At 33.3% G+C, this 24,058-nt stretch overlaps 1 protein-coding gene across 1 annotated transcript; it reads left to right on the forward strand.

Annotated features, from left to right (window-relative positions):
- The first annotated feature begins 3,452 nt into the window (after nt 1-3,452).
- On the forward strand, nt 3,453-8,407 carry LOC132599991 (putative recombination initiation defects 3). The gene is made up of 11 exons (XM_060313130.1): nt 3,453-3,680; nt 4,129-4,306; nt 5,262-5,406; nt 5,549-5,683; nt 5,904-5,956; nt 6,049-6,237; nt 6,333-6,398; nt 6,504-6,550; nt 7,098-7,269; nt 7,528-7,609; nt 8,219-8,407. The coding sequence occupies exons 1-11, from the start codon at nt 3,616-3,618 to the stop codon at nt 8,323-8,325; spliced, it is 1,239 nt and encodes a 412-aa protein (XP_060169113.1). The 5' UTR covers nt 3,453-3,615; the 3' UTR covers nt 8,326-8,407.
- The last annotated feature ends 15,651 nt before the right edge of the window (nt 8,408-24,058 follow it).

Genomic DNA, 24,058 nt, shown 5'->3' on the forward strand with positions numbered 1-24,058 from the left:
CTTAAATCCTAAATGGTAATAACTACTTCAACATTAACCATAATAACACTACCCAATAATAACACTATTCAATACATAAATTTTTATAATTGTACGCAATTACATATATATAAATACATTATAATTCAAAGTGTTGGGCCCGTGCGCAGCACGGGCATACACCCTCTAGTTATGACAATAACATTCTACACGACTACTTGTCAACCCAACGACTTCGTCGCGTTGGCTTTTTATTTTACTTCTTAAATATTAGTTGAAGAATTTATTCACTGTCGATCTCAACTATGCCCTAAGACATAAAAAATATCATAAACTGGAGATTGTAGGACCAAGTGAGGTGACATAGAAAGAATATTCCATGAGATACTGGGTCATCTTTTTCTCCCCTCCGATAGTAGAACTTATTAAGTGTCGCTAAGGGTACCATAAAATTCAATTATCAATGTGTCACTGGATTATGATATGAATTGATTGCCGAGTTCGACTTTGACTAGTAATTTTTTTAAATATAAAAATGTGATGCACGAATGTTTACACTAAATCAATAAATAGAAAATGTGTCCTTCATGTGTATTTGTAATTTAATCGTAGTTAAGTAATGTATGCTTACTTCATTTTCAAGTATTAAAATTAAATTTATTGATTTAGAGTAACTAGCGGGTAATAAAATTCTCGAACTTTCAACAAACAGAATTTTCATGCATGCAGTTAGGGGTGTACATGAACCGGTTTGGTTCGAATTTTTTAAACATCAAACCAAACCAATTGCGTCAGGTTTTAAAATTTATACACCAAATCAAACCAATAAAATTCGGGTTTTTCAACCTCGGGTTTTTCGGGTTTTTTTTGGAATAATCTTGATACAAAACATATAACTTTTACTTTAAATATTTCTTTAGTCCTAGTAAGATACAACTATATAATTAAGGTGTTTCTTAAGAAAATAATACAAAATGTGAGAAGAGTGATGACATTGTATTAAAATATTCAACAAAAGCTAATAAAATCGGTTAAAATAAATATTGCTAATTAACAAGCCATAAAGAAAATGACCATAATCTAAAAATACTAAGTCATGCTAAAATAAGTACGGCTAATAATTATTAATTACATGACAAAGAAAAAAAAAACTCAAGTCATGTATTTTCACTCTACAAATCAATTATGCAAAACTAAAGAATAGTATCCAAAATTATTGTCATTCCTAGTGGTAAATTGAATTTCTTTTGTTAGCATTAGTGTTGAGTTGGTTTTGGTTTGTACTTTATTTGAGTTACTAACATCCATAGGGTATAAAACTTATTGACATTCAAAATTCTAAGTTCAAGCTTGAATAATATGATAATAGATAAAAAAACTACTAAAAAATTTAAGAAATATTTATAAATTACATTACAAATAAATATTTTAAAAATTGAATACATGTAATGTCAGATTAGTTTGGTTCGGTTTAACTTTTTTTAGTTAAAACCAAACGAAACCAACTATGGTCGGGTTTTTTTTCAACACCAAATCAAGTCAAACCAAACCACTAGTCGGATTTTTTTCTCTGTTTATCGGTTTGGTGCGGTTTGTCGGTTTACTTTGTACACCCCTACATGCAGTCTTTCTCCTCCTCTCACAGCCTTCAACCATACTTTTTTTTTTTTTTATTTGGCGGTTTTTGTTAGGCATTTAGACTGTGTTTGGTACGAAGGAACATGCTTTCTTGAAAAATGTTTTTTAGGAAAATAAGTGGTTTCTTAATTATTTTTTTGTGTTTGTTGCGTAAATAAAAAAATTATCCTAAAAATATTTATATATAATTTAGACAAATACTATGAGAGGGGTGGAAGTGAGGTGAGTTCGAGGGTGTGGGGGCCACTTGTGGGGCTTGTTTTTCTTACTTTCATTAGAGAAGTCATTTTTCTCATTTTTAAGAAACTTAATTTAAAAAAAAAAAGTATTTTCTATAAATTTTAACCAGCGAACACAAAAAAATCCATACCGAACACACACTTAACCTCATCTTAGGTGCTAAGTGGTGTGTAAGGTTGGTTTTGCTATAGTGATATGGTCATGGAATTTTCTCAAATACGACATCATTTTTCAGTTATCAATCAACGTCAAACAAATAAGGGTGATCAATTACCATTCACCAGGCCCACTGGCATTGTTTAAATTTGTTGCATGATGCTGTATTGCTTTTAATGTCAAGATCTGATGCTCCTAATCCAAATAATGCTTTATCACAAACAATTAAAATAGGCATTTTTTATTTTTTTTTATATATTTCAGGTTTAATAGTCATGATCAAGTGACTAGTTCATCTTATTCTGTATAAAGCCTTAAAAAATCTATTTCGATTATTAAAAAAGTATTTGTCCATGTAAATATTTTACACTGGCAACATTCATCCGCCATAGTATAAAATTTAGAATTTTTGCTTGACATATATATGTATATTTAGCTTAATATATTGAAGTGACTAATAATGGACAATAGCTCCAAAGTCTATGGCTTCTTTTAGTTCATTTTCTGATCTTGAGTTAGTTTTCGCAAATGAATGAGTATATATTTTAAATGAGTTAATGTAACGCTTTTGATCGCTCAGTAATTAGTAAATTCTGATCTAGTACTTGTGATATCTGATTAAGCACATAACCTTCAATTTATTGAAATATAAACTTTGATCCCTTTATTTCTAATATTCGCAAATTTGCTATAGTTGTTAAGTATTTCATAACTTTATTATATAGTATATCCTACATTAAGTTTGTGTTACTCCGCATTTGGTAATATAACTCCAAGAATAATTTAAATATAACCTATTCTCTACACAAAATGACTGAAAACATAAAGTATAATAATTAATGATCAAATATGCCAAATCATATATCACAAGGACCAAATCAGAATTACCGAGCCATCAAAAGTAGATTATCCATAATTTAAATTGTCTGAACTAGACAGGCCTAAATTGATCAGATGAAATAACTGGGCCGAGCTTACGAGGCCCAAATTTATCAGTCCATCGTAGCCAAGAAGTTACTTTTTTTTTTTTGCGCAGATTGGCCTTCATTTGGGGTGGTCTTTAATTTTTGTCCTTCAAATTGGTGGTCTTTAATTTTTAGCCTTCGCCTAATATCCCGAGTTTCTGGGATCGAATCCCAGCTTAGTAAAAAATAAAAAAAATCGCAAGACAGATGTTTGGATTCGCAACTCTGCAAAACTTTGTCTCAAGGCAGAATTTTGGGCTGAAGGTAAAATTCAGCCTTAAGGCAGAGTGTTGAAGGCAAAACTCTGCCTTGCGAATTTTTTTAAAATTTTTGATTAAGGGTTCGAAACTGAAACCAAATTTTTTTTAACGAAGGCCAAAAATTAGAGACCACTCCCAGCGAAGGTTAATCCTGCAAATTGCCCCAGAAGTTACAGGATCGGCCCATTTTCCACAAAAGATTTGAAATTTTCCTATATAAACCCAGACTAGTCTCCCGCTGGATTATCAACGCAGATCACACCTTCCAACTGCTGAAAGTAACTTCAAAGCGCTCTGAGTAATTCAAATAAATTTACAAATCTGATTGATATTTTCATCAGTTAGGGTTCCAAATCGAAGCTTTTAAATTCTCGAAAATGAAGTTGAAGATGAACAAAGCATCGGATCTCAGCTCTATATCTGTTCTTCCTCCTCATGCAAGGTTTGATTCTATTTCTATTCTTTGCATTTTATATCAGTAAATTGCCTATCTCTTTCTGTTTCTGCGTTTTCTTCTCATGCATTATAATTTGAATGTTTTGTGTGCGATACACACATTGAGATAGAGAGAAAATTTCTGTTCTTCGTGAAAATTTCCTCTTTGAGAGAAATTTTCTGCAATATTTGAATGTTTTTGTGTTCTATAAACACATATGTATGCATGTATGTTGTGTAGATAAATAGATAGGTAGGAAATTTACCGTAATATTGATTTTTCTTATTGAGATGATATGAGAAGAAGGCCAGGTGCTGAGCCGATCCGTGTTTCTGCTTTTTTCCTCATACATTACAGCTATTTCAATGTTTATTATGTCTGATATACAGCATATATACACATACATTATGAGATTTTACCATAAATATTGAGCCTATTTTGATGATATGAGAAGGAAGCCAAGATTGGTACCGAGTGCAGCAGAGTCTTCCGTCTTCGGGAAAAGCCAAACGTCACAGATTCGGTCACAGCAGCAATCACAACAATCCTTATCACAGGGATTTTCGTCTCAGCAACCAATCTACTCTCAGCTATCACAGAGCTCTCTCGATGAATTTATCCCTAATGAGCAAGTAATTCCTCCATCTCGCTCCTATCTTTCACTTATACGAATAATAATTGTTAGTGAGATGACATTTTACTACACTTAGACTGCTAAATAATGGTAGTATACCAAGGAACTGATTCATTCGGTGTGGATATGACAATGATTGACTTCGCAAGCTGGCACGTATACCACGGTTATCAAAAAAAAAAAAAAGATACGATAATGATTGACTATAAAAACCATTTTGGTTAGCAACTTCTAAAGAATGCTTTAGATTTGTCTAAAATGTGTGTTGATGCTTAGCAAGACTTGAGTCTGTTATATTGCTTAGGTTACTTATTGACTGTAACTTTGCATTGGTATGCTTTGTGATTCTTGAAATAGATGAAGTTAGCTTCTGACTATGATTTACTTTGTTAGATGCTGTATCAATACACGACACTCACTTTATATGCCGTATTTGATTCAAGTATGATATTAGTGATAGTTGAAAAAATATTAGAGTTAAGTTTTAAATTTGAACAGCTTTGGAGGTTCTGAAAGTTGCATTAAAAATGAATGATGTCAATATTTTGGAAGGTGCTTAAATGGAAAAAGTGTAGGGATGGAGGGAGAAGTAGATATTATTTACAATCCTTACTGTATTGAACAATGAAATCATAAATTCTGTTGCCGCGTCTGTCAGAATGTTTCTTATTACTACATGACAGCACAGGGGATTGTCACAGTGCACTTTGAAGTGGTTGTCCACAATTAGGCTGTAGAGCTTCTCAGAGTTTATATGTTAATTGATGGAGTCTTGTCTTTTAAATTGAGCATATGCCTTCTTGGTTTCAATGCTGCCCAGGACACAGTTCTACAAAACTTTCTACTTTATACATGGGAAATTTTACTCATCTCATAGCAAACAAAATGCTGTTATGGGAATTTTACATCTTAAAGCAAACAAAATGCTGTAACTATTAATAAATTTTGTGCAGAGATTATGTTCTCAAGAAAGAGAAAATTCAGCAAAGAGGATGAGCTGTATGCCTCAGATCAACTACACACGAGAAGAAAGTAAACTGCAGTTATCAAAACCTTTGACCAATTATATGCGCAACTGGTCAGGTCCTGAAAATAAATGTAAGTCACAATTCTACCACCAGAAAATAAATGCTCTCAACTTCTGTTTAATATCTAAGGAAAATGTACTCCAGTTTGGCGGACCATTTGCAGCTTAATCATTGGATTAAACATGTTTATGAATTCTAATTTTTCTGAACAGGCGAGATTACTGAAGAACTTGAACACAAAATTGGAATGGTAGAGACTTCATTGAGCAGGCAAGGAATGATCTTAGATTCTATTCAGAATGATATTATGCAAGTTAACCGGGGAACAAAAGAGATTCTGATGGAGAGTAAGTATTCACTGCCCTTTTAATTTACAACGATGCGGCTAAATAATTAGGAACTCCAAAGAGCCCATCTCATCAGTTGAAGAGTGTGGAATTTTGTTCAGAGATGCCTGCTGGTCCTATTAAAATTTTCTTGCAAATATTTCTGGTGGATGTCCACAAAAAAAAAAAAAAAGGGCAGCAAAAACTAACACATTAGTTTTTCTTCTAAATTTTCTTTCAGTGGAAAGCTTACGGCCAAAGTTAGTTTCTCATGATGAACTGTTGCAATTACTGGTAACTATAGCTTAGCTGCTTGCTCAAGTCCAGAACTTAAGTTTCTGTTTGTTTTATAATACTTCCTAATCCATGTGGCATGCAATATCCAGAGCAAGGGGAGGGAAGATCTGAAAGCTAGCCTGGAGAGGACCTTCAAATCCATGTTTGAAGAGCTGAGGGAGAGTAAATATCAAGAGAACATCAGGGACCTTTTATCACTAGTTAGAGCTATGCCCAACAAAATTGACATGTCCATTTTGCAACTTCAAACTGATTTGAGCAAGACCTTGGCTAAAGAGGCATGTTGCATATTACAACTGCTTTTCTAGTTCATATTTAGGCTACCCTTTTAGTTGGGTTAATGCTGCTTCATCTATATTCCTATTGCTTGCAGATAATTGCCCTCCGCCCAGATTGTCAAGGACAAAAACATGAAACTGCTCCGGTTGATCCACCAAAAGTACGTTTACAAGAACTTTTTGCTCCTAATTCCATAAGATTTTTATGAGTATTGAGTGTAATGAAGAATGCAATCAGAAATCTTAGTGCATTTGAACATTTGTAGGGCATCAATGGTTGTATCCCTCCCCATGAAGTGAAGTTTCTAAAGAAGTAAGTTCTCAAACTCCCGTCATATGATCTTCCTTCCCATCGCCATCACTGCAGCCTTATTTTAAATCTTTAATTAGCAATGATTAATCAGTAGCTCTCCAGTATGAAAAATTCATAATCACTTGATGGTTTCTCTTACTATTTTCATCATTTCTTTGCAATATGCATAAGCTGTAGTCATTTCACAATCCCCCTTGAGATGTGTGTATTGACACTAGAGAACACTTCCGGCTGGGATACACTCTCTGTCATTATGAACTACTAGGTTATGAAGATTCACGGCATAGTCTTTTGATCCATATCATAGCCAGAAAGTGAGTATCCCCATTTCTCACATTAGCTATATGAAGGAAAAGGAAAGCAATCCCTTTCATCCTCAAAAGCTTTAATGCAAGTTAGCATTCATGATAAACCAAATGAAATAAGAAAAATTCTAAGAACTTTGCTATAGCTTCAAAAGAAATCTTAAAGATATTTTGTTTGCAAAATTTTTGCTGATATTTCTAACATTGAGGGACTTAATTCCTAATGGCTGTGCAATTGCAAGTCGCCAAGCATTTCTTTTCCCTTCTGGTTCAACAATGAATCTCAGAGATCAGAAAACAACTTTGCTGCCGAAGATTGAAAGGGGAAGCTGGACTACAGTAAAAAATACCCAAACTTGTATGAAGCAGAAAATTCCCAGCAGAAGTCACAAACAGAATGAAGCATTTCAACAGGTAATTTTCTCATTGCCCTTATGCAAACAAATGTTTGTTGAGTTCTGAGCAATAGTCGCTTCCTTTGTGTCATGAAAACATCCAAAATAGAAACAATGGGGTTTTAGATGTTATATTTATGATATGTCATAGTCCACTATCTCTGACGCTTTCATGTTGAAGTTCACAAAAAATGCTTTGTTCAGCACACCACATTTTTTATAACTTGAAACTGTATCACTCTATATTCTCAGAGCTGACACTGGCTATCCATTTCAGGAAAGGGAATGTAGAGTTACCATTGAATCTGATGAGGATATTGGCGCAGGCTTTTCCTGCTTGCTTGAAGAAAATGGAACAGGTAATTTGCACTTCTTTCCTGCTTCATTCATTTTGGAGGATTTCGCCATAATGCAGTTTGACAAGCAGTGATTTCTACATCCTGTAATTGATCATTGTGTTTATTGACCTAAAGGGAACATATCTATGTTGAACTTATCTAATGAACTTAGACAGATCTATTTAGATGTATATCAAATTATATCCTATAGCTCAAGACTCAGCACTGACAAGAATGACCTTCCCGTACTTTTAATCACGCAGAACGCCTAAGATTTATAATATGAATTATGAAATCAATAATCAAAGTAACAAGAAAGAACATGTTTAAAAGCCTGAAGCATCTTTGTCACACCCTATATTATTAAGTATTTCACAAACCAAAGAGAAACTGTTAACCATCTCTTCCCCTTGTCAGTTGGGGTACGGTAGGGAATTTGAACCTCTGAGGTTTTATTGTCCCAAGGAGTCGTTTTCATTTGATCTGAAATAATCACATTTCGAGTCTGTCCTGAAATAAGAAATGTTGAGCAATAACTGCAGCGACAGTGTTTTCTCAGACTGAAACAATACAATTTTTTGGGGTCGTTTGCTATAGATTTGAGTGCTTAAACTGTCCTTCCCTTAAAAGACACAGGAATTCATCCACTAGATGATGCAAAGGAAGAGACTGCACGCATATTGAGGAAAGCAAGGAGGCGGAAGAGAAAGCATTTTAACACTATCATTATAGATTGAAGGTACACTGTGACAATTTATAATCCGCTGAATTAAGGTCCTGTGATTTGATAAGCAGTAAAAAATGTATTATTGTTTCTTCTGTCTTTCCTTAGCCGATATAGGACATGTAGTTTGCAATTCGATGTTTCATTATTGTAAGAAAATCCCCGACTGGTTATTACATAGCAAGCAAAATCTGTGATGTTGCTGCAATATGCAGTCTTGAGGTGATTGTTACCTTTCCAAGGGGATATCAGCAGACTCATCACCCTTTATAATATGTGATGCACCGGGATTACGTAAGTAATTACTAGCAAAATGAGTATGATGTTTTCATTTTTGACTTGCATAAAGTTGGCTGGTTAGGTCGTCGCATCTTCTGCATTCGATGTTTTATTAGCTATTGAGAGTAAATATTATGCTAGGAGCAAAGTTTGAGTGGTATAGGTGCTTAACAGGAACAAATTTAAGTTAAAGTGTCAAAGTGAATTATTCCGACAAGTTTAGGGGGCTCCATATGTATTCACCCGATATTATAACATGATAAAAGTAGATAATATGGAAAAAAAGAATCATATCTCTACTGGTGGTGGTGAACTTAGAAACACCAAAGTCATTACTTTAATGCGAGAATGAAAGCATATTAAGCAGGGAGAAAAAGGAAGAATTCAAAGAGTCTTTACTAATTCTTGGATTTGGAGGGTCAGTTCTTTTTTGTTTACATCTTGTACTACACTTTATCAAGATCCTAAAGCCTAAATAAGAACCATTGGCCCCCGGTGAATCTATTCACAAAATTTTCTTTAGAGCATAAATATTGTGTAGAATTTGTGCTTGTTCTCTCTTAAGAATCTATACATCATCCGCCATGTTCCCTGCCTGTTGCTTTTGGTGTGTTAGGTTCCTTATTGACTTAGTAGAAGTTTAGCCTTAAAAAAATCAAAAACAAAAAAATGGCTTTAGTAGAAGTAGCAGGCAATTACTAGCCTCATTCGTGGTGTGTTTTTATATGATAAGAAGCGTGCTCACTCTTCTGCACAAATCCTCTAGAAGGGATGGATGCGTGCGTTGGTGGGTTTCTTCTCCTTTTTGAATATCATCCAATAGTCCGAACAAACTTTCACAGAAATTTCCTTCCTGCAATCACCTACTATGCTTCCATACATGGCTGTATAACTCCTTAAGTCCAAAACAGTCACTTTGTAAGTTGAACTTTTCTTTCAGGACCCACATTTTAATTGAGACAGATGAAGCTTTTAACTTTTAAGCATCACTAATTGTAGTTATACTAAAATAACAGTTAATGTAGTAATATAGTGAAGTTACTTTCTTACTCCTTCAGTTCCAACTTATGTGACATACTTTGAAGAGACACTAAATTTAAAAAGAAATATAGAATTTTGAAATGAGACCTAAAAAACTTCTCTCTCTGTGGCACCATTAGCGTATACAAGGCTTTAGCAGGTCTATTGATATTGTGGTCTTAAACATACCATAATATTTGTGCAACTTTAAAACTTTTGAAATTTGTGGCCTTCAACCATAATATTTGTACGACTATAGTTTTTCATTAAGGGTAAAATGGAGTTTTTCATTAAGGGTAAAATGAAAAGTGTAAAAGTTAATTGTTTTCAAATATAAAATTGTATCATTTTTTTTAGCATACTAATTACAAAATAGTGTCACGTAAACTGGAATTGGTGGAGTATATGGTTATTTATTAGTGCTTCATTTATTCTACTTTCTCTACTCTCATTTATCTAACTTGTGATGTGACTTGGATAGGCAAACAGCGGACTTTGAGTTAGATTACTTCCATTTTGAATAATAATATCTTTTTCATGAAAGGCTTAGGCTTTGCCAGTATTTATGCTGACTTTTCGACCATCTTGCCTAAATTCTTCGCTCGTTAGCCAGCCCATTATACTGGGGAGTCATGGCTCTTGCCAACTTTTCCTTTTTCCCAATCTAGTTAGTTTCCAATTGAATAATTGTTGGTTGAAATATTTGTTTTTTCCAATTGGTCAATCCCCGTCTTCTCATTGCTGTCACATGACAAACGACTAGGACTTGCTAGTCTTTTACATCTGTTACACATTAAAACTAAACGTTTTGATCTAAAAAAAAAAAAAAAAAAAAAAAGAAAACCAAATGAGGGAACAATGGTTTCCTTGTGGCGTGCAGAAAGGGAAAGTATAAGAGATGAGAATTTTTTATGATATCAGAACGCACGATGAACTTGTCGAAGCAATTCACTGCAGAAACTTTTCATTTTCCAAAATGCATGCTTAAATATTTTTTACACTGTACTGAAACTTTGTTAGGAACAGTAAAAACTTGAATAATTGAGGGGGGGAAAATAGATGAAGTGAGATGTTTTGTTAGTATTAGAACTCTAGATGTCCTCCAGTTTAGTAAGTAATAACATTGGCAGAAAACGAAAAAAATAAATTAAAAGAAGCATCTTTAAAAAAGAAAGGTTTAGGTCCAGAAGGACTGATCCTTTCACTTTTCTAAAGAATTGGATGCTTTTGATCTGTTCTACTGCATCATGCACTTTTTTGCCATATATATATATCTGCACATGCTTTGCTCCCCATGTGTAATATCTTTAGCGTGGTGAAATGATAAGTTTTTCTAAACTAGTCACATTTTAATCTTCATTTTTCTTAGCCAAAAGCCTAACCTTTTTGACATTTACATTGAATTTACCCCTTCTTAGATCCGTAAAACTCATTTTTAGGTCTAGAAAGTGTAAAGAAAAGAATAATTTTGTTGGCTTTGGGATATATATGGCCACTATGTAGGGTTGGTTAGTGGTGCGTTCCTGTGTTTGTCCTATTTTGTCCTCGTAGTGATGAGTTACGCAATGTCTCACTTCAAGTTCTCCATTCCCCATTATACACACTCTGTCAAATTAATGTAGGTACGCATAAATTGGTTCAAACACTACCATTCTTAAAAAAATACTCCATCCTATTTCAAATATTAATAGTTTTGGTTAATTAAATTTATCTCAAAAGTATTTGGCTTTATTTGTTTTGAATAGTAAAGTGTTAATTAAGTGAGATGTTTAAGAAGAAATAAAGGGTAATTTAGATACATACTCCTTAATTAAATGTCTTACTAAGGGGCGTACAAGAATTTTATTAAAAGACATATTATATTAGGGCATTAAAAGATTAAAATCTTGAACTACTTTATCCGTCGACTCCATGTTTTGGATGCTTGCTTTTTTCAATTTTTCTTTTTTTGCTATCGTTCGTGTATTTATAAATCCAAGTAGATACTCTAATCATTAATCAATGAAAATACAGGACAAATGATCACATTAGAAGAATTTGATTCTGGTGATTTTTTTAATTCCATCGATTCGCAACTACCATGTCCTACAAGCACACACAGGTACACACTTGTATTTCTATCATTTAACAACTTTGATTTGTCAATATTATCATCAAACCCTATATGGATAAAGAAACAAAAATCGAGGGTTTTTTATTGATTGTTTAATGACGTTACTTTGTCTTGTGTCCTTTTTATTTGTCAAATAACTCACACTTTGATCACTACTTTAACCTTGGATTCCTTTGCTTCGGAATATGTATTATAAGTTGATTTAATTTAAAATGTAAACATATCCGAACAGTAAAAGAATTTTTCTTAAATAGCCCCATTGATTAAGTTCTATTGACCTTCTCAAGATGTTGAGACGAAAATCAAAGATAAAAAGATGACATGAAGGCAAACACTTTGTGGGTGGCAGTTGTTAGGCTAATTAAGTTGATTTATTTTAAAAGAAATCATCATTCCATTGCATCTTTATACTTCCAACTCATAATATCTAATAAACTATTTTGATCAAGATTACACTTCAGAATCTTGCCCACTTTAGACGGTTTGACTGTTCTTCTTACGCACATGTCTCAATTGCCGTAGGATTGGAGTTAATAGTTTAAATCTCGCAACTTTAAACAAATCGGTTTTATTGCTTAAATAATCACTGAACTACTCGAATAGATCGAATATAATTACTATGATATTTTATCAGAAAAGTCCGTTATCTTTTATCTTTTACTATTTCGCTCAAGAAGTCACTTAAATAGAAAAATAATAGTATATCAAGCATTTTTTAATTATGTGTCACATAATTTCTTAAATCAAAAAATTAAAAACATTAAATTCAATACACCTAAAACCTTTAATCCGAATCGTAAAATTCTCATTCTTTTATATGCTAAACAATTGCCGAAAAGGTACAAATGCAAAAAGAATAAATTACGGTAAACAGTGGACTCAAATAGTAAAACTCAACATGAAATAGTTTGGATTTACTTATGTTGTCCATGGCATGGAACAACCCCACCTCAAAAGTATTTTAAGATAAAGTCTCAAATACGATGATATCATTAGATAGGGCCAATACCTTAGAAAATCGACTAAATGAGAATATCCGACAAAATTTTGAATAAAATGAAAACTCCAAAACATTTCTCCTTGGAAGAATTAGCCATCCACCCACCCACCTACAAGTCAAGACAAAGTTAAATAAATTATAAAAATAACTAGTTTGGTTTGTCACAAAGTTATTTATTATGATAGTAGTTCCCACAACATAAACTATGATTTCTTTTCGTGGAAAACCATAAAAAATTGGTTGGGAAATAACAGTACCAAGCAATTCTTTATAACATCATTTGAACAGCTTCCCAACGAAGAATCTGATGCTGCATTATATTAAATATTTTCCTTCTCACAATAAATAATTTGGCTACATCAATAAATAATCATAATAACGTCAAAAAACATGAAACTAACCAAAACATGATGCTGCACCTCTCTTATTCAATTGATTTCGGTATTAATTAGTTATTTCACCCAATCTGGTAAGCCACGGGACAATTTAGCCAGTAATCAACATCAATTAGTGTTTATCTATTTTGTTGGCATTTGTCTATTAGGTAAATCCACTACATTTTACTATCGAAAAATTCACATGCAAGTCATTTCTAAAATGTCAAACTCTTTAAAATTGCCATGAATTATAAATAGAAGAACTTATTTAACTGATCTTTTGGCAATTAGATAAAGTATTACAATGTCGTTGACCTATGGCTTGTATCTTTAATTTGATATAGTGGAACATTAATAAGGAAAGAATATATGAAACAAATTCGAACCTAGATTAATACCTATCTTGAACAAAATCATTTATCCAATTGAAAAGGGCTTGTTAGATGCCGATTTGGTAAGTTCAATAATTAGTCGCACCAAATTAATCATTTGTTGTAACAAAGTATTGGTTAGAGATGGAAGTGTTGAACCAACTGAAAGAATGTCCCGGTGCAGTTCAACATTGAAAGTTATAATGGCACGTTTTTGGATTAACAAGCTATGTATGGATTAACATATAGTACTATTAATTAAACTGATAAACTCACAACTAGTAGCACCAAAATGCTCAACATGTGTGCTTGTTACTTGTGGATGAAAAAGTTGGTGTGGAATCATTGAATTGGACAACGGGTACGTGAATAGGAATGAGTAGTTTTTGTTGTGGTCCTCTCAATTCCACTATTTGGCCTCACTTTAATTATGTTGAGTCTCTTCTAGGCCAAGCAACACACATCTCATTCTATCTAGGCATATATTGGCATGCCAAAAATATTCACCCCTCCCTCTTTTACCTGATAAAATCTTATCCGCACCTAATATTTATAAATCAATGTATTTTACCCATTACTAAGTATACGAGAATTTTTGACTGATCACATTCCCTACAAATTCGATCGGAAATCCGTCGAAACCAATATCAATGAGTTAAATTTCGTCATATCATTGGACGTCTATTGAAAATTACAGTTTTTAGTAGTGGTCATGTTTAAGTAATAGATTAAGTGAGAGTACACGTCGCTTAATCATTATTAGATGATAAAAGAATATATTGAAGATACAGATCATGCTATTATTTATTTGATGTAAATACTGAGTCTGAATTTTTTTTTATTCTCTTTACACCCCCGCGATGCTCCTCCAATTGCACCTTTAATGTGTCAAAATGAAGGAGGGACCAATATTAGGATCTCAAAAGGAGTTAAGTAAAAGTAAGGGTCACGATTCAATCTGTCTAAAATTTATTTTACTTATTAAAAGTTAGATATCTATAACTTGATTTCTTGTTACAATCGGATCAAAAAGATTTTTCTTTGCCATCTCACTTTTGTTTTTGTAGCTACACTACCTTAGTCCAAAATAATTGGTTAAGAATCAAATGTCTGTATTTTCAGCTCAAAAATTTAGCTGGCCGGTCAATTTAAGTTCATCAACTCATTTTAATCCGTTTAATTACATCGCTCTTCCAAGTCCCAGCTTATCAAATTTAAAGTAGTACTTAAGTAATATTTTAATATCTTTACGCTCCTTTATACATACTCAAATTAGAAATTTCAAAATTAATTGCATTTAAGTACAATCAAGAGTCACCAAGACTTTAAGTTGATTAAAACCTTTATCTTAGTCCATACTCAGGCTTAATTCTACAGTGTTATTTATATTTAATAAATTTAAGTCTAGATAGATCAAGAAGCAACCGCTGGCAATTTCTTAGCTAGAGATGTGACAACTGACAATTAAGTCAAAAAGGAGAAAGGGACGGAATAATTGAAAACATAGGCCATATCCAGTCAGTCCCCTACAGGTTTGCTAATTAATACTCATTGATTGGATGTAATTTAACCTAAGATGTCTATATTTGGATTCTGTTGATGGTCCCTCTTTGGTGTCGGACAAGGATTTATTTGCTAATTTCGAGTTAAAAATACTACTCCCTACCTTTTAATTAAGAGAAAGAGACCCATATTCATTTTACCGTAACAGATTCTCTTATATATTCTTTTTTTCTTTAAACAAAATGGACATGTAATTAAGAGGGAAATTAACTTGAAAAACTAGCTGTGCTGTGGATGTTTTGAATATGAACACGTAATACAAACGAGTTAGATTTTAATACCTCTTGGCAACCGAGTAATATATTGATTCTTCTTCTTTTTCCTGATTAAAAAAATAATATGTATATTATATAGTACTATTACATACTATTATATTGTTTGAAATTCCTTGAGTATGTTATAAATTGTCAGATGTATAAGTTTCGAATCATAAGAATAAAAAAAAATCCTTATAGGTAGCGCTTCTTCCAATTTGAATTAATCGGCATCAACCGAATACCAAATGTGAAAATAAAATAAAAATGTAATTTAGAAAATGTCAATGTTTGACCTCAACGGAAGGCATGAAACTTTAATTAATTAGAATTTCCATTCTTATTTTCCAATGTTTTGAGAGATAAATTAATTGAATAAAGGCTTCGGATTATAATTTTCTTCCTGTACGAAAATGTCAAGTCAAAATATGAATTTCTTTAATCGAGCACTCTACTTCAAGAATTTTCCTGGCATACCTTCATTTATTTTCTCTGGTAACTTGAATGTTTCATTTCCATTTGCAATTATTTTCTTTTTACGAATAAATTACAGATTGAAAAAGAGAAAAATTGTATAATCTTTTAATTTAGTGCGTGTACCTTGCACTTTAGAATGTACGATTGCAACTATCTTATAGAAATAATTAAGGAGTTGCTATACGATTCTATATATTAATACTAACAAAATTCAAAAACAAACTATAATAACAACTCGTATTAGGTAAGCCTCTAGATTCAAATCTCAACTTTCTAGTTTTTTCGAACATCAGCATGAGGGGAACAATCATAATTATTACCACCGTTATAAGTTATGATCTCCTGATTAATTTATCCAAAATTGTACTAAGTGTAAGTCAGAAATATCCAGTCCAAAAAACAAAAAAAGTGAATTAGAAAAAGTAGAGAGGTGGGGCTAGGGGGGAAACCAGAAAGAGGGGGGGGGGGGGGGGGGGGGTGAGAAATAAGCTGTTTGTCTCATATGGGCCTTCAAGTTTAGACAATTAAATTTACATCACTGTGGAAGTTGGAAGTAGGGAAATCATGGGGTCCAAACTGTTCAATTAATGTTTTGTGGGGCATTTCTGTAATATTGAATACTCACGTAACATCACTTCTGAATTAAGGTAACTGGTTTTGCACTATTAGTTGACACATGTTAGTTAGGACCATCCAGTTGTGATGTTTACATTCTTAATTAGAATTTTCGGACTCAAATTGTGGAATTAATTTATTTTTTTTAACTGTAAAGGGCATTTTATTCTCTCGTTAGTGAGCTTATCCAGTGCAAATTTGAATAATTCACGCTCAATAAATTTTGAATATGATTATATGAATGCTTAAAATGCTATACATAGAGTATCTACGTAGTTCAAAATTGTATTTTAATTTGCAACAAAGAAAAAAATCGTATCTTGTTATGAAATGATAGTGGATGTCCATGTAGTGGAGATAGTGGAGGAAGATAGTGGATGATCAATGTTATGATGACAAAGTCATGATGATGTTGCCATGTGAGCCCATATGACCATCATTATAGTAATATATCATTCTCAAGTAATGAGGTTATATATATCCATTCATTCTGTTCATGGATGGCAGAACAAAAATTAATAAAATAAAGTATTCTTCGTTTCTCTCTCTGTGTGTGAGTCATACTACTTACTTATTTTAGTGTTTAGTTTTATTTTATAACACGTTATCAGCACGAGACTCTACCGTCCCAAGGAATTTTTGAAGGTTAAGGTAATATTTTTATTCTCTCTATTTTATGGCTAACCTTACAAAACTCGAGTTCGTTGCCCTTGATATTTCGGGCAAGAACTACCTATCATGGGTGTTAGATGCTGAAATCCATCTTGATGCTATAGGTCTTGCAGACACCATTAAAGAAAATAATAAAGCATCCAACCAAGAAAATGATAAGGCTATGATATTCTTGCGTCATCATCTTGATGAGGACCTGAAAATTGAATATCTTACTATTAAGAATCCACTCGTTTTATGGATAAACTTGAAAGAAAGGTATGACCACCTGAAGATGGTCTTCCTCCCAAAAGCACGACATGAATGGATCAATCTAAGCCCTAAGGCTACAAGATTTCAAATCAGTTATGAAGTATAACTCTGAGATGTTCATAATTACTTCTATATTGACACTATGTGGAGAAAAGATTAGTGATTATGATAAGCTGGAAAAGACGTTCTCCACTTTTCATGCCTCGAATGTGCTCCTGCAGCAGCAATATCGAGAGAAAGGTTTCACAAAGTATTGTGATTTGATTGCTCATCTTCTTGTGGCTGAACAAAATAATGATTTGCTGATGAAAAATCACGAGAATCGACCTACTTGCGCTGCACCACTCCCCGAAGTAAATGAGGTGTATACCCACTACTCCAGGCGTGGAAAAGGTTGTGGCCCCGGTCGTGGTCATGATAATAGTCGTGGTCGTTATAACGGTCAAAGAAGAAATTATTTTCCTGGTGTTAATCACTCTTCAAAGAAAAATCACCACCAAAAGGGGAAAAAGAAGGATGATAGGCATGAAGTGCCAGAAGCACGTGGCTCATAAAACAAATGCTATCGATATGGTGGAAGTGGACACTGGTCACGTACCTGTCGTACGGCAAAGCACTTGGTTGAGCTTTATCAGGCATCAATTAAAGAAAAGAGAAAAATCTCGAAGCTAATTTTATCTCTGAAAATCAAATTAACATCACACACTTGGATGTAGCAGATTTCTTTGAGCACCCTGAAGGAAAGATAAATCACTTGATTGGTCATGGTTCTGTGGTTAGAGATGATTGAGTTGTTTATTTTAATCTTTACTAGTCGTAGTAGTTGATGAATAAAAGACCATGTGACAGTAGCTGTTTACATGAGTACTATTTTTAATTGGTTTAGATTTAGTCAGTTTGTTATAGTTAGTTATTAATAAAATTTTAATCTGATTTGTCGTGAGTAAATCATTAATGAAGGTGCAAATTCTATAACCAATTTGGTTAAACATTATAACTGCAACTGCATTGAGTTCTATTATATACATATAACTATTTAATTTCCATTTTTTTACTTGATATATATGGAAACGGAAGAATAGAGAAGTGGTTACAAAGTGATTGGGTTGGATTAAAAGTCAACCATGTTTTTCACCGCATATTGTTACTTCTTTACACCACAATATTTGTCGCAATTGTGATATGATGTCAATAGGAATTTAGTTTACAGTGAAAGAGATCCAAGGCAAATATAATTGATTAGCAAAGCAATATGTAGAAAGCTTTACAAATGATGTCAAGAGAGAGTGAGAGAAAAGAGGCTGAATGCGAACAGATTATTTTTGATAGTAGAAGAATTTAATATTTGTTATTCCCGTCTCTGCATATTGCTTTACGATTGATTCTCACGTGATTAAGGAATAGCATGTGTAATTTTTTTTTATTTTATGTACTTGCTTTACACCTCGTAAATGCTTATTTTTCCTAACTAAAGAAAAGGAAATTATGGGTACAGTACTATTTATAGCGATTGTTTACAGCAACTCTGTTAATCATAATTTTTAATTTCGAGTCCTTGTTTCGGTATAAGAAATTTTTGGTTATCCACAGAAATGTGTTATTAAATTAGTCTGTTGACTTAATAAGTTAAGTAAATATCCTAAATGATATATTGGCTTGGATTATTATATTGGAACGTTGTATTGGTATGTAGTTTCATTTGTTTGTACAACTTTGGTTTGTATTTAGTTTACTCGAATTTCTAATACTTAGTATTTATTTTGCTTTGTTTGTGTCATTTCATTCGAAGATATGGATAACTCTCAAAGTAAGTTTGGATTAAAATCCAATTATGAAGACATATGTTTGATTGATTCTGCTACCACACACACGATCTTCAAGGACAAGAAATATTTTTCTCATTTACTTATGGGTAAGGCAAATGTTAATACCATTTCTGCTAGTACTAATTTGATTGAAGGCTCTAGAAGAGCCGCCATAATTTTGCCTAAGGGAACAAAACTCATTATAAAGGATGCCATGTTCTCTCCTAAGTCCAGAAGGAACTTATTAAGTTTTAAAGATATCCGTCAAAATGGATACCATATTAAAACAATGGATGAGATGAATCTTGAATATATTGGTATCACCAAGTATGTCTCTGGCTAGAAAGTTGTTATAGAAAAGTTTCCTATTTTGTCTTCTGGCTTATAGTGGACAAAAATTGGAGTAATTGAGGCACATTCTGTCGTAAACCAGAAGTTTATGGACTCCAATACGTTTGTACTTTGGCATGATCGATTGGGACACCCTGGATCTATAATGATGAGACGAATTATAGAAAATTCAAATGGGCATCCATTAATGAACCTGAAGATTCTTTTAAACAATGAATTTTCTTGCCCTTCTTGTTATCAAGGCAAGTTAATTATTAGGCCATCACCTACAAAGGTTGAGTTTGAATCCCCTGAATTTTTGGAACGTATACATGGGGATATTTGTGGACCAATTCACCCCCCGAGTGGGTCATTTAGATATTTTATGGTCCTAATAGATGCTTCTTCTAGATGGTCTCATGTATGCCTACTGTCATCTCGCAACCTGGCGTTTGCGAAATTATTGGCACAAATAATTCGATTACGGGCACAATTTCCTGATAATCCGATAAAGTCTATTCGCCTTGATAATGCTGCAGAGTTTTCATCCCAAACATTTAATGATTATTGTTTATCAATTGGGATAAGAGTTGAACATCCTGTAGCTCATGTTCACACTCAAAATGGCCTTGCAGAGTCATTAATTAAACGTTTGCAGTGATTGCAAGACCATCACTCATGAAAACGAAGTTTCCCACGACTGTCTGGGTCACGCTATTTTGCATGCAGCAACACTCGTTCGTCTCAGACCAACAAACTATCATAAATTTCTCCATTGCAATTGGTTTTGGGTCAAGAACCTAATATATTCCATCTAAGAACTTTTGGATGTGCCGTATATGTGCCTGTAGCACCACCACATCGCACCAAGATGGGTCCCCAAAGAAGATTAGGAATACATGTTGGGTTTGAATAGCCCTCCATTATTCGCTACCTTGAACCATTAACCGGAGATTTGTTCACTGCTCGATTTGCAGATTGTCAATTTGATGAGACAATTTTCCCAAAATTAGGGGGAGAGAATAATGAAATAAAAAGGGAAATTTTGTGGAATAATTCATCATTGTCTCATCTTGATCCACGTGCTTCTATTTGTGAGCAAGAGGTTCAAAAGATTATTCACTTACAGAAAATAGCAAATCAAATGCCAGACACATTTACAGATTTGAAAAGGATTACCAAATCACATATCCCAGCAGAGAATGTCCCGATTCGGATTGATGTCCCTGTAGGACCATCTACTAGTGTCATAGCAAACGAGTCCAAAGCACGCCAGAAGCGTGGTATACCATTGGGTTCTAAGGATCGAAATCCTAGAAAAAGAAAAAGAAATGGTCAAGATGACACTACGAAAGAACCTCACAAAGAAATTCGAGATTTGAGCAATAGTGATATTCTTGAAGAAATCAATGAGCCTGAGACTCAAGAAAATGAGGAAATATCAATTAATCCAATTAATGTTGGGACTAATTTGAATAGATTGGAAATAAATGTGGATTATGTCTTTGCCTATAATGTTGCAACAAGAATTATGCAAGATAGTGAGGATCTTGAACCCCAATCTGTTAAAGAATGCCAAGAAAGACGTGATTGGCCAAAGTGGCAAGAGGCAATTCAATCAGAGTTAAACTCACTTACCAAACGGAAAGTTTTTGGACCTGTAGTCCAAACACCTAATGGCATTAAACCTGTTGGTTATAAATGGGTTTTTGTGCGAAAAAGAAATGAGAAAAATGAGATACAAAGATATAAGGTACGCCTTGTTGCACAAGGATTTTCACAAAGGCCTGGTGTTGATTATGAAGAGACATACTCCCCTGTTATGGATGCAATAACATTACGTTATCTCATTAGTTTCGTTGTCCATGAGAGACTTGAGATGCATTTGATGGATGTGGTTACAGCTTATCTATATGGATCACTTGAAAATGAAATATACATGAAAATCGCTGAAGGATTTAAGATGCCTGAAGCATGTAGTTCAAAGTCTCGGGAAATGTATTCAATCAGATTACAAAGATCATTGTATGGTTTGAAGCAATCCGGGCGCATGTGGTATAACCGCCTTAGTGAATATTTGTTAAAGGAAGGCTATACAAATGATGCAATTTGCCCATGTGTTTTTATAAAGAAAGTAATATCGGAGTTTGTTGTACTTGCTGTATATGTTGACGACATAAACCTTATTGGAACTCCTGCAGAGCTCAAAAAGGCAATTGATTATTTAAAGAAGAAATTTGAGATGAAAGATCTTGGAAAGACAAAATTATGTCTTGGTTTGCAAATTGAACATTTGACAAATGACATTTTTGTCCATCAATCTGCCTATACAGAGAAAGTGTTGAAACGATTTTATATGGATGAAGCACATCCATTAAGTACTCCGATGGTTGTTCGATCACTTGATGCGAATAAAGATCCGTTCCGACCTCAAGAAAAGAATGAGGAAATTCTTGGTCCAGAAGTACCATATCTTAGTGCAATTGGTGCACTAATGTATCTTGCCAATACCACAAGGCCTGACATAGCATTTTCAGTTAATGTGTTAGCGAGACATAGTTGTGCTCCTACAAGGAGACACTGGAACGGAATTAAACACATATTGAGGTATCTAAAGGGGACTATCGATTTGGGCTTATTTAATTGCAGTCCCGATCTTGTTGGTTATGCCGATGCAGGGTATTTATCTGACCCACATAAAGCTAGATCTCAAACAGGCTATGTATTTATTTGTGGGGGCGCTGCCATATCTTGGCGATCTACAAAGCAGTCTATTGTGGCTACCTCATCAAATCATGCTGAGCTAATAGCTATTCATGAAGCCAGCCGTGAAGTTGTGTGGCTGAGGTCAATGATACACCTCATTCGAGAAAAGTGTGATTTGAAATATGATAAAATACCCACAATCTTATATGAAGATAATGCAGCATGCATTGCCCAATTGAAATGAGGTTTCATAAAAGGAGATAGAACGAAGCATATTTCACCAAAGTTATTCTTCACACATGATCTTCAGAAGAATGGTGATATTGATGTGCAACAAATCCGTTCAAGTGACAATCCTGCAAATTTGTTCACCAAATCTTTACCAACTTCAACTCTTGAGAAGATGATATTCAAGATTGGAATGCGAAGACTCCGATATCTGAATTTTGGTCTTCGTCAGGGGAAGTGAAATACGTGTTGTACTTTTTTTCCCTTAACCAAGGTTTTGTCCCATTGGATTTTTCTTGGTAAGGTTTTTAATGAAGCAGCTCTCAAAGCGTATTACTAGATATGTGTACTTTTTTTCCTTCACTAGGACTTTTCCCACAGGTTTTTTTTTTCCTAATAAGGTTTTAACGAGGCACGTCATCTAATTAATGGACATCCAAGGGGGAGTGTTATGAAATGATAGTGGATGTCCATATAGTGGAGATAGTGGAGGGAGATAGTGGATGACCAATGTTATGATGACAAAGTCATGATGATGTTGCCAATGAAGCCCATATGACCATCATTGTAGTAATATATCATTCTCAAGTAATGAGGCTATATATATCCATTCATTCTGTTGATGGATGGCAGAACAAAAATTAGTAAAACAAAGTATTCTTCGTTTCTCTCTCTGTGTGTGAGTCATACTACTTACTTATTTTAGTGCTTAGTTTTATTTTATAACATATCTACTTTATAATATATTATGTCTATTGAATAAGAATAATAATAATGATGTCGTCATTTAGGAAGATATAGTGGAAATATGTATTACACTCAGAACTTTCTATGTTCTTTGCTTTTAAAAAAATAGGCGCATGCCTGTTTTTGGTAGATAATATATTGTACTCATGTTTGACTTTTGAATTTTAGATATTGGTCAAATGCTATCCATTTTTTTCCTTTTACTTACTTTGCTTAATTTGAGATCATAAAATGTTCTGTTGAAATTACGTTTCAACTCAAATTAATGAGATCGGATACATGAACTTTAAATATATGTTGTGTTCCATGTAAGTTGCTTATTGATCACATTCTTTCTTATTAAAAAATGTGATAGATAAAATGTATTTACTTTCTAAATGTAAAGGATCGATATGATTAATCAGAAAGCTTGCCAATTTTAAAGCAGAAAAATGGACTTTTTGTTACACTTAAAAATGAGGACGAATCATAAGTTAAATTTAGACTTCAAGGTGTAACTAATAACATTAAATTATTGAAGTTGATGTTCTAAACTTTGTTAATTGCTATGTGTTACAATAAAATTGTTTACATTTGCAATATATTTGTCCCTCCCTATTAACAATTACTTTGGTTTTTTTCTTTAACTCGACTCGGCTATTTCTTGGGTAGATGAAATTCTGATACATAGTCTTACGATTTTGTGGAAATTTGTATTTTTTGTTAAGAATTGTTGACTTTTTTCATTATGACTTTCTTTGTAAAAAACACTTTTTTTTTAAATTACGGACTATTTAACTGAGGTTCTCATAGAGTTATCTCGGCTCATGGTTGTACTCTACATAATATTTGATCCACTAAACTGACATCTCTAATCATTTTAAAATTTCTAGTTTTGTAATTTATCATTTTAAGAAAATCAAAATCTTACTCTTGTGTTCATACTGTTTTGGATTAT

Source organism: Lycium barbarum, chromosome 6, assembly GCF_019175385.1.
Source record: "Lycium barbarum isolate Lr01 chromosome 6, ASM1917538v2, whole genome shotgun sequence".
Lineage (NCBI taxonomy): Eukaryota > Viridiplantae > Streptophyta > Magnoliopsida > Solanales > Solanaceae > Lycium > Lycium barbarum.